Source organism: Zalophus californianus, chromosome 12 (genome assembly GCF_009762305.2).
Source record: "Zalophus californianus isolate mZalCal1 chromosome 12, mZalCal1.pri.v2, whole genome shotgun sequence".
Lineage (NCBI taxonomy): Eukaryota > Metazoa > Chordata > Mammalia > Carnivora > Otariidae > Zalophus > Zalophus californianus.
The window spans coordinates 85833673-85845263 of record NC_045606.1 but is presented as its reverse complement, the minus strand read 5'-3'; the positions used below and the strand labels follow the sequence as shown (position 1 = coordinate 85845263).

At 55.3% G+C, this 11591-nt stretch overlaps 1 protein-coding gene across 6 annotated transcripts in view; it reads left to right on the top strand.

Annotated features, from left to right (window-relative positions):
* The window catches only part of PLXNA4 (plexin A4), a 571205-nt gene that overhangs the window by 512021 nt on the left and 47593 nt on the right, over nucleotides 1-11591 (top strand). For 5 of the 6 annotated variants that reach the window (XM_027573479.2, XM_027573477.2, XM_027573480.2 and 2 more), the window contains 6 exons: nucleotides 755-919; nucleotides 3948-4041; nucleotides 4555-4794; nucleotides 5421-5567; nucleotides 6106-6340; nucleotides 9147-9289. In XM_027573479.2, the coding sequence (XP_027429280.1) occupies nucleotides 755-919; nucleotides 3948-4041; nucleotides 4555-4794; nucleotides 5421-5567; nucleotides 6106-6340; nucleotides 9147-9289 (1024 nt within the window). Of the gene's footprint in view, nucleotides 1-754; nucleotides 920-1050; nucleotides 2968-3947; nucleotides 4042-4554; nucleotides 4795-5420; nucleotides 5568-6105; nucleotides 6341-9146; nucleotides 9290-11591 lie in introns of those variants that run through there. The other variant, XM_027573483.2, reaches the window with a different exon arrangement.

Below are 11591 nucleotides of genomic sequence, written 5' to 3'. Positions count from 1 at the left end.
CGGGCTCAGCAGGGCACACCTTCCATAAACCAGAAGCCTGGAGGGTAGAAGGCAGGCAGGAGGTTCATCTGATGCAGGACTGGGAGACGTGGTGGGGATGTGACATTCTGCCGGGGAGCTTTTCCCGGGACAGAGCTATGCTGAGGCCTGTGGCAGATCAGAAGTCAGGCCAGGGGTAAAGAAAAAATTGTTCTGACACTTGCTAAAATAGCGAAGAAGAGTTTACTCGGGACTATTGCAGTAGGTGTCAAGACTATCACAATGGGGAAAGAAAGAAATCAGTCTTGCCTCCAAATACAGCAAAGACAGCTGGGGATTTACAGCCAACCAGCAGAGTGAGGGTGTCGCTGGTATGAAATTACTAAGAAGCAACAGCAAGAATAGGAAAATTCTTACTAAACCGACTTAACAGGATTCTTGCTGCAGGCGGCCAGGGTGATCAGGTATCAAGGGGAGGGGGTACTCTGGGTGACCTCACTTTGCAGAATTCTTGCTAAAAATGGGGCTTGGCAGGCCCAAGACAGGGCCCAAGGATGAGGCTTCTTTGAAAAGAGGTCTCAGAGGAACCTGTCTACGGATTTGGTGCAAGAGAGAGTCTTTGTGAGTAGTGCCTGGAGCTTTCCACCTGAGGCAGTGCTCACCATGGCCTCTGAGGAGCCTGGGAACAGGGAGGGGTGGAGGGCCCTGGCCCCCGCCCGGACCCCTGTCCCCTTCAACACCCGGGAGCCTAGCTGCATGTCTGCCCTCCCTGCAGACGCTCTCCGTCCTACATCGTCTGCAACACCACATCCTCAGATGAGGTGCTGGAAATGAAGGTGATGGTGCAAGTGGACAAGGCCAGTATCCACCAGGACCTGTTCTTCCAGTACATGGAGGACCCCACCATCGTGCGCATCGAGCCAGAGTGGAGCATAGTCAGGTAGGCATGGCCCTGGTTGTCCTTCCTTAACTCTCCAAGAGCCAAGGACAGTCTTGGGGCCCCGTTCTTCTTTGAGGACTGATGAATTGGGGTTGGTTCAGAGCACCCCCCAAATCAAACCTTCCTGCCAGGCTGCCCTCCTTCCACTGAGAGTACCTCTGAGTGGGCCCTGGCCCCAGAACCCAAGCTCCAATCAGCAAGAGCCCACGGCCCCTCATCTGAGGATTTGGTGCGTGCCCCTGGAGGCTGTGATCCCGTCACAGTGACTGCTGGGGTTGCCAGTCCTGTTCCCAAATATGGGCAGTAATTCCATTCCTGCCGAGGGATGGAGGAGAAAGAGTAAGATCAGATCCAACTTCTCCTTGGCCTGCTCTTGAGCAAAAGTGTGTCCTGACCACCAGGGTCCAGTGCAGATGTTCATCCTCTGGGCTTCTGTAACCTCCTGCCGTGCCTCTGTCATGCTCTGTTATGACCCCGAGTTGTCTGCTTGCTTTGTCCTTCCCTCTACTGCAAACTCCTCAGGCACAGGGACTGAGTCTTGTTCTTTCTGCCACCTGCCAGCGCAAGTATAGAGAGCGCGTGTCCTGGGAGGGAGCTGGGTGAGTGCTCTTGTGGAAAGACCCTCCAGGGCCACCTCTCGCTCAGCCAGTCACAAGCCAGCTGACTTGCACCAGCTGCATACCTTTCTGGCCTCCCCTCTTGAGAGAGTCACGGGGGGGGGGGGGGGGGGGGCTTTGGAAATTCCAGGATCCCTGGGGACCCTCCCAGTCCCCCACTTGGTGGTGCTCTGGAGTGTGACATCTCACTTCAGGGAGGGAATTGCAGGCAGGCATGCTGTTCTGGTCCCTGGAGGATACATCGTAATGGGAAGGTGCAGCAGAGAGCATCCCGACAGCGAGGCCCCTGCTGACCATTGGGAAACTGCTGTATCAGGGGCCGAGGGGGATGCAACAGGGCTTGAGGTCAGAAAGAGCGGGCTCAGCCCAGCTGAATGACCTTAAAGGTGACTTAACTTCTCCGGGCCTATGGTTTCTCATCTGTCAACTCCCTCCCGGGATGCTGGGAGGGCTAAGCCAGATGCATAGGCACAGTGCAGCGCCTGGCTCAGCTCTCTCCCACTGCCCCTGGCCAGTCTTCAGCCCTTCCCACTGCTGGCTTCAGTTCTAGAGGGCATCTGGCATTGGGGGGAGGGGGAGAGCATGAAGATGTGGTCTCCATGGCTGAAGCAGGGGTCAGGGACAAATCCAGTCCAGAGAATAGTCTTTTAAACCAGGCGTCAGCAGACTCCAACCTGGGGGCCAGATCTGGCCATCTGCCTCCTTTTATGAATAAAGTTTTATTGGAACACAGCCATGCTCATTCGTATATGTTTTGTCTATAGCTGTTTTCTCACCACAGCAACAGAGTTGAGTAATTGCAACAGACCATATGGCCTGGGAAGCCTAAAATATTTACTCTCTGGCCCTTTGCGGGGAAGTTTGCCACCCCCGGCCTCACACGCGTGAAAGGCAGCCTTCGTGGAGATGAGATTGGCTTGTTCTCACCGGTTACTCCCTAAGACCCACACTTTATAAGCGTTGGCCGTGATTTTTAAAGTAGATAACTGCAAGGCACAGAGAGGGGGAAAGCATCTGTAGAAAGCACTTCTGGGATTTGCCCCCAGGGCCTGGTGAATCCAGGAAGTTGGTGTAGCCCTTGGTGTAGACAAGCTCTGCAGCTCCCTGAGGAGGCCTGGTTTAACTCAGTTCTTCCTCAAGTCGCCAGCACAGAAAAAGAGGCATCGTCCTTCCTGGCACTCAGTAGCCGACCGAGTCACGTTCATAACCAGAGCGAGGTTGGAAGAACGTTCTGGGCCTGCCAGCCAGCTCCAGACTTTTTGCTGCAGTGAACAGTTTCTCTGAGGGGCGGGGCCCTGCAGAGCGTGGCTTTGCACTGCTCACAACAGCCTGGGCTGCTCACCAACAGGGATGGGGGGTTGAATTGGTGATTAAGAAGATTGGGAGATGGCCAGATAGCAGAATCTCATTCTGGAACACCGCCATGGGCAGAAGAGCCTGTCTGGGTTTTACAGGAATCTTCCGGCGTGTGCTAATGTGAGTGTGGGGGGGGGGGGGGAGTGGGGGGCAGGTGGAGGGCAGGGAATAACAGGGAGTACAGAGATGGGCAGAGGCATAGAGAGGGAGACATGAATATGGGTGTCATGGATTCTTCATTCACCAAGCTTGTAACTAACTGTTCCAGATAGTAGGATCCTTCTTGAAGATACTCTCTGGATTGTGGAGAAAGTGACTTGTCACTTTCCTTTGAGTAGCCCCCAAGGAAGATAGCCCTTGCCTCAGGTCAGCTTCTCAGAGCCCTGCATACAGCAATTGGCATCGAGGTTTTTTTGGAAAGTTACACAAAGAGGAATCTCCTGCTCCTTCCTCCTCCATACCTGGCTGACACCCAGGATACAGGAGACCTGAGTCCCAGAACACTTGCTGTTTGCATTCCTACACGAGGCTCCTGTGTGCCTGGGCCTCTGCCTTTCCCGGATCTCAGCAGACAGAAGCTTCCAGGGTGAAATTGTAGTGATCGCCCTAGGGAGGAGACTGTGCTCAGACCCTGGAAGGTCTAGTGGGGATCATCCTGGAGCAGGGCTTTCACTGGGCCAAGGCCAGGTGGGAAATCTCCCTGTGACTGGTGAGGGCTGGGGGGGAGACACCAGGAGCTGCAGAGAAGCATCCAACTCAGGTCAGGAGGCTCAGGAGCCTCTACGGGTGTCCACACTCCAGATGCGCTCAGTGCAGGATGGCCACAGACATCTAGTCATCACTGTCGTGATGAGTGATGGCTGCTAAGAGCTCATCCTTATTCATTCAGTTTGCCATCATTGTCCCCGTGAACATTATCACATCTCCTGGTTACCATGGCCTTTAATGTCGGAGCTCAGCCTGATCATCATCATCATTGTTGTCAAGCCCCATTGCTATTCCTATCCCTGTGTTGACACGCCTCCTGTTTCTCCCCTCCCCCGACCCCCCGTCAGTGGAAACACACCCATCGCCGTGTGGGGGACTCACCTGGACCTCATACAGAATCCCCAGATCCGTGCCAAGCATGGAGGGAAGGAGCACATCAATGTGAGTCCAGGGAGGGCAGGGGGCATGAGGCTGCCCACTCAACATGTCACTTTCCCAAAGGGCATGGGGCGTCCTGAGTAGGGCAGGCCACCCAGACACAGATGACCCATTGCATGTGACACCCCGGGGCACTGGGATGGTGAGATGAGGAAGGAGACATGAGGGCATTTTCGTACCTTGGGGTACAGGCCTGGAGGAGCAATTGCTTTGGGGGTTTTGGGTTTTCATATGCTTATTCCTCCATCTTTCAGACCCCCAGTGCTGCCCCTTAGCTCAGAGATACCCCCGTCACTGCCACACCCACTGTGGCCACTGCGGAGGTGGGTGCTAGCTGCACAGTTTACTCCTTGAGTGGCCAGGTTCTATGGTCCTGGATGCAGAGGGGCGGCGACCCATCCCTAACTGTCCCATGTCAACCCCATGCTGTATCCCAGCACGGAGGGAGCCCTGCTGGCTATGTGGGGCTGTGTGGGTCCAGACGCTGCATGGTCTTGCCTCTCTGGCCCCCTCCAGCTCTGTGAGGTTCTGAATGCTACTGAGATGACCTGCCAGGCTCCGGCTCTCGCTCTGGGGCCCGACCACCAGTCTGACCTGACCGAGAGGCCCGAGGAGTTTGGCTTCATCCTGGACAACGTCCAGTCCCTGCTAATCCTCAACAAGACCAACTTCACCTATTATCCCAACCCTGTGTTTGAGGCCTTTGGGCCCTCAGGAATCCTGGAGCTCAAGCCTGGCACTCCCATCATCCTGAAGGTAGCGTGAGGTTGTGGGCAGGAGGTGGGAAGCAAGGAGGCTGCTGTGGGGAACGGGGAGGCTTGTCAAGTCACAGGGAAAGGCCCGATTTCATCACTGGAGTCCAGAGCACGGAAAACACTGGCTCTGAGTTTGGATTGAGAGGCAAACTCTTTAGAGGCCATGGAGACCCGATCAGGGCAGCTGGATCCATCCTGGCCGTCTGACTCCCAAGCTTCCTTTGTCCCAAGAGTCCAGGACCTGGGAGGTCCAAGGCTCATCCTGCTTCCTCCCGTGTAGCCCTCTGCAAGCCACAGTAGAGGGTTTCTTTGGAGCCCGGGTAGCAAATTACTTGTAACTCCTGTGACAGTTTGGAGTCAACTGGTGGTGATTGACCATAGCTCTGTGTTAAGAAGGATTCTGAGGCTACATTTGGATAAGCTAGAAAGTGCCTTGATTACTGACTCCCCAGTGAGGAAAGGGGAATGGCAGTGTAGGCGTCATGGGGTTTTGGGACTTACTATGGAAGGTGGCCTCTCCAGCACTCGCCAGCAGGATGGGACCTCTGGGTTGGGGGGACGTGGCAGCCAGCCGGCAGCTATGGTCCTGACTCTGCGGGGAGAACCAGGGCTTTCCTGTCCCTCCAGGGCAAGAACCTGATCCCCCCCGTAGCCGGGGGCAATGTGAAGCTGAACTACACTGTGCTGGTGGGGGAGAAACCATGCACTGTGACGGTGTCCGATGTGCAGCTGCTCTGCGAGTCCCCCAACCTCATCGGCAGGCACAAAGTGATGGTAAGCCGGCCGGGGCCCCGTTCTGCCTGGGGCAGGCACTAGGGATGCCAGAGTGTGAGCAGACCAGGAGGGGATTCTGGCTGGTGCCACAATGAGAGCAAGGCAAAGCAGCATGAATGATGTGTGCATTGCCTGTCACAGGCAAGAGACCCTTGCAGGAGGGGACCGTGGTTGGCCCGAGGAGGTCTATCATATCATGCTCTGTGCCTCAGTCATCCGTCCTTAGCCTGGGATGAAGCTCAGGGAGCCACTCACCGAAGTCATGTCAGACTTCTTTAGGTCCCAGCTGTGTGCTGTTTCCTTACAAAGATGACAACCCTAGTCCTGGGTACTGTGCAGCTTCCCGTCTCTGAGCCATCCAGACCCCCCGCTCGGTCCCCACACCCCCCCTCCTCAGCTGTCCTTACAGCCAGTGACGGCTCTCCTCCCCGGAGCCCTTTCCCGTCCTGCCCCGTGGCCAGTTCATCGACGGCCCGGGGCAGCTACCCCCACTGCTCTGCGCCTGCTCCCAGCTCCTTCTCGCCTGCTGTGCCCCCAGGCTCGCGTCGGTGGCATGGAGTACTCCCCGGGGATGGTGTACGTCGCCCCAGACAGCCCGCTCAGCCTGCCTGCCATCGTCAGCATCGCCGTGGCCGGCGGCCTCCTGGTCATCTTCATTGTCGCCGTCCTCATCGCCTACAAACGCAAGTCCCGCGAAAGTGACCTCACGCTGAAGCGGCTGCAGATGCAAATGGACAACCTGGAGTCACGCGTGGCGCTCGAGTGCAAAGAAGGTACCTGGTGACCCGGGGCCACGGCCCCACGCCCGAGGCTGTGCGTGCGCATCTCACACAGGCGAACGGGCTGGGCACCTGCGGGCAGTGCTGGGGGCCGGGCGTCTGACCTCTGACTCTGACTCTGGTCTCCGAGCTGCGTCCAGACCCAGCCCATATCCCAGCAGACACAGCCCCTTCCTGGGCAAGGCCGCCCTCCCCCCGCCCCCGCTCGGCAGGGGTCCTTTCAACCCCCACCCCAAGGGCAGTTTGCAGCCCCAAATCCTGGCCATGGGGGTTTGATGCTCTCCACTCAGGGAGAGCTTGGGGTGTCTTGACATGCGGCGTTCAGCAACCTTGATCTCCCTTCCTTTAGGAGGACAGTACGGCCAGAGCTCAGATTCAAGATTTAGAAGGAAGAGGGTTTCACAGCTTGTGTTTTTAAAAATTACCAACACCACCATGATACGAAATCAGCAGCACTAAATCCAAGAAGGAAATTTAGGAGTCAGACTCTTGTCACCCCCAGATTATCATTTCGTGAGTCACCCTGGGAGAGTCTGAGTGGGTTCTTTACTGTAGATTTATTCTCAGAGTCAATCCAGCCTGTACCTGGGGCCCTCCCATCCCCACCAGGGGAGCCGCGGCTCCGTCTGATGGGGAAGTGGGTCCGTCCCATCCCTTCACTACATCCTTAGCTGTCAACATGGCATCTGCCTTGTGGGACTGTTAATTACTGCCTTTTATTATATTTACGCTGCTTAATTTTTTTTCTCCGCAATGTACTCTTCCCTCTAATTAGGTGTAGTGATTAGAATCTCTTTTATGTGTGGCAGGCACGAGGCTTTGAATGTTGGAGGCGCTTAGTGACTTGAAGGAAGGCTGCAGACTGATAAAAAGCTAACCCCCTCCTTCTCCTCCCCGCCAGCTGAGCACCCCAACCAGGAGGGGGCAGAGAGGGGAATGCCAAGCCAGGTTCCTCTCAGAACGTTCTGGAGAAGGAGAGATGAGCAGCCAGACAAGGAGTCCAGCCGTAGAGTGTCCGTGGAGGCACCAGGAGAGGGCCTTGGCTTCTGGCTCGGGAGAGAGCTCTCTCTCTCTCTCTGCTCTGTGGGCACAGAGAGAGACATAAAGCAGAACACACGGAGATTAGCCACGAAGGCATTTGTCGGGGGAGCCCAGAGCTGGCCCTCGGACATATAAGGGGCAGCTTGGGTCCAAGGAAGGTGACCCCCCCGAGACTTGGCAGTAAGCCAGGACATCACCCACACACAAACCCAGAAGAGGCCCAGCCTAGGCCCTTCACTGCCTAAACACACACATGTGCATCACTGTCCCACACACTCACCGACATACACACACACTTGGACGGTCACTCATGCGCTCACACACACACCCACGAATGCCCACACGCACGTGACACACATTCCCACAAACACACACATGCTCCTCACTCAGTACATACAGGACTGCTGTTCATCAGTGCTTTTGGTGACCGTCCAGGCCAAAAACCTTACCGACTCCTTTCATACACACAAAGGCGCGCACACTGGTATAAGTTCCACTTGGAAGCATGAGTCACTTGCCTTGAGAGGGACTCTGTGCGTCCGGGTGACCAGGGGTGCAGGAACAGGGGAGGCCTGCAGGAGCCTGTCCGGGAGGCCAGGTGGTGTCTCGTTCTATCAAAGAAGCAGCACTGCTATTCTCAAGAAGGCCCAGAAACCCGAGATCCGGAGGCCCAAGTTGGCACTGTGGGGTGCAGCGGGGGCCCCATCCACAGTGCCTGGGCCCACCATGTTGTGTTCGTGTGATCAACAGAGCCCACAAAATACTTTTTCCCAATTCTGGTGTTTATAGAAATACTAAGAAGGATTGCATAATCAGTGCCCGCTGGCTATTCTTTGCCAGCATGGGCTAATCCATCCTGGTTGGGTGCGAGCCTGTGTGCGCAGCAGGCATGCATGCGTGTCAGTACGTGTGTGTGTGCCCAGGGGAGAGGCGGAGCCGGAAAGGGCCTGGCGCGGCATTTCTGACTGCCTCAGACCCAGGGTGGAGGGCAGCCTGGGAGGAGGGCTGTGCTCAGGACTGAGTGTAATCACAGCTTTGGTGCCGTGTAACCACCTGGGCCATGTGCTGGACTTTCTTGGGGGCCGGAGGGAAGGGGGTCTTGCAGCTCCATGATCATCAGGAAGCCTGAGCTGCCTCCACAGACAGCCCTTCCCCCACGCAGATCATAAATCACCGCTGAGTGGCATCACCTTGAGGAAGGAAGGATAAAGATACGCCCCACATATGTATCCGGAAGGAATATATTAGTGTGGCGGAGCCTTCATCTGGCCCCATTGGTGGTTTGGTGGTTCCACCTGCCTGGCCCAGAACTGGGACTGCAAAAGAAATTATTCTTACCTTTTCAAAGGAAGACCACTATAAAAATGCAGAATGGGGAATAGACCCCCCCACCCCTGGAACCTCTCCCCTCCCTCCCCCGTCTCTTGATAGGGGTGTCCCCCCACCCCCAGCATATTCTGCAAACCAAAACCCTTCATCTTCAGACGGGGAGGCACTTCAGATCCAGCAGCAGGACAAATGGGTGGACAGCCCACCCCCATCCATGCTTTGGAAGGGATCTGGCCCAAGACTCGCTTCCTTGTGCTACATCTTTCTCCCCTTCCTATGTCCTTCCCCCCAGCTACTTAAGACATCCTGCGTTATTCCTGCACACCTGCGGTCCATTGCCCACGTCTCCCAGGGGCCTGGGTGAGGGTTCCAAGCATTCAGACTCGGGGTCCACCCCAACCAGCATTCTCACGGGCTCCCTTTGTACCAGCTTTTGCCGAGCTGCAGACGGACATCCACGAGCTGACCAGTGACCTGGATGGAGCTGGGATCCCCTTCCTGGACTACAGAACCTACACCATGCGAGTGCTGTTCCCTGGAATTGAAGACCACCCAGTGCTCCGGGACCTCGAGGTGAGAAGCAGTGCCCACGACCAAGCTTTGCTCCATCGAGGTGTTAGTGTGGAGAAAGGTATCGGTGACCTTCAAGGGCAGCCACCTTGTTGGGAGGTGAGAAAGCTGAGGCCAGGGAGGGGACATGATTGACCCGAGGCTCCCCCGACTTGTTGGTGCCAGCCAGCCAGTCCCTCTGCAGGAAATGGGGCCAAGCCAGGGGGGCTCTGAGCAGAGATGGGAGTAGATTTGGGTCCTAGGGGTCATGGATCCCTTGAGAACTGAATGGAAGTTGAAGAAAAAAAACTTTACCTACACGCAAAAACCAGACAGTGTCGCAAGTTCATGGCCCCCGTTTAGGAAACCACGATATAAGGGATTTCACCGGATAGTTGGTGCCAATAAGTATATGTGGGAAAGATAAGCGATGCGCTGGCGAGGGAGGTGGGAGCGTGCGTGATAAGAACATCACTGTCTTTTGTACCAGCAGGACCTCATCTTTTGAACATTTTGTCCCGCTTCCTGTCTAGCATGGTACCTGGCTTATGCATATATTCATAGTACGCTTTGTTCCAAAAGGGATTTGGGATGATTCATAAAGATAACTACCAGAGAAAAGTGAAAAATACAAATGAGGAAACCAGGGCAAAATAATAATCATAAGGAATAATTGCCATTAGCTGACGGCTCACTAATCTCCAGGTCTGGTTTTAAGGACTCCAGGTGTATGTGTTGATTTAATAGCTCACAAGCGGGCTGAAGACGGTGCGCTCATTTTAGAGGCAACAAAGCTCAGGGCACTGGGGCCACCTGCTGGGATGGTGCAGGGCCGGGGTTGGAGTCCCTCAGTTAGACTTCAGGGTCCGTGCTCCCCACGACAAGACTTTGCACGTCGCTGTTGTGCCTTACGGCTCTGGACACTTATTAGGATGGATCAAAAATCTCCAGCCAAAGCAACAACAGAGAATAAGACTAATTCCAAGATGTATAACATCCATGACATTGCAACAGACCCACCGCTCAGCGGTCGCACAATTTTGCAGGTACTGACCCCTGTGGGAACGTCTGCGTGGGCGGTCCAAGGGGATGTGGAGGCTGTGCCCCTCTACAGGCAGCAGAGCAAGGCCCCAGGGACTTCAGGGCCCACATGCGTTTCTCCATAATTGTTGAATACGGTGTGTGCCCGTGTGTGTATGTATGTGCACACATGCGTGCTTCCATAACAAGGTCACGGGCACTTCTGTCTGGAGGAGGGTCCCCTGGGCTTCTCAGTGGATAGATACCCAGAGGCACTTCCAGAGGCCGTAGCTGGTGGGCTCTGTGTCCTCACTGAGAACACACCTCTCCCTCTGTCTGCACATCTGCTTGTGTGTGTTCACGTCTAAGGCATACGTGTGTGTCCTATATACAGAGGAAAACACCGTCTGTATCGTGATATTCTATCCATTCTCTTGGTCTCACTCTTCTTGCCCGTGCCCTCTCTCATTCTCGTTTGTTTTTCTCTTCCATTTGTCTTTTTTCCAGCCTCATTTTCACTTGCTTCAAAATCCCAGGGTGTTTAGTCCACTGAAGACTATGCATTTTCCACATGCACTTGCATCTCCAGAGATTCTCAGACTCTCAGGCCAGTCTTGGCACTAGTTTAACACACACCCAAGGACAGTACACTCCCAAGGACTGGCCAGGGCAGTGGCAGGAGAGTTATAGGGCTCATTCTTCCATAGGATCTCATGGGTGGTTGTGCAGATTGAACACTGCAGTGCTCCGGATGGCATCATCCATATGTGACACCTCTTAGAGTTGTTCAGTGCACAACCTGCCTCACTGTCTACAGCAGCCCTGTTCCCCGAGGACCAGAATACAAATGATTCCTTCTCATTGCCCTTCTGAACTGTACCAAGCCCCTTGCTGAAAGCTGGTGGAGTCTCTACCAAGCTGTACTTCTCCAGGCTTCCCTCTAAGGTCAGTTTCCTGTGAGAAGCAAGACGGGACTGCTTCCCAACTCCTAGCCTTATTCTTCAGTGAGGCACACAGCCAGGAACCCAGCTCAGCAAGCCAGACTCAACAAGCAGAAACCCCCAGCACCCTCACCCCTGCCCTCAGAGCCTTGCGTGGAGCCAGCTCCCTGCTCCGCTGTGTGGCTCTGGTCCTGTCTGCCTAGCTCCCCGACACGAAGCACCCCCAAACAGAGGCTTCTGGGGCAGCAGACTCCACTCTCTGCCAGAAAACTTCAAGAGCTCTGGTTCAGCACTGTCTTAGAGACTAATTTCTCAACTTCACGGTGACACCAGCTACCCCACGGGTTGAACACACAGGAGGGCAC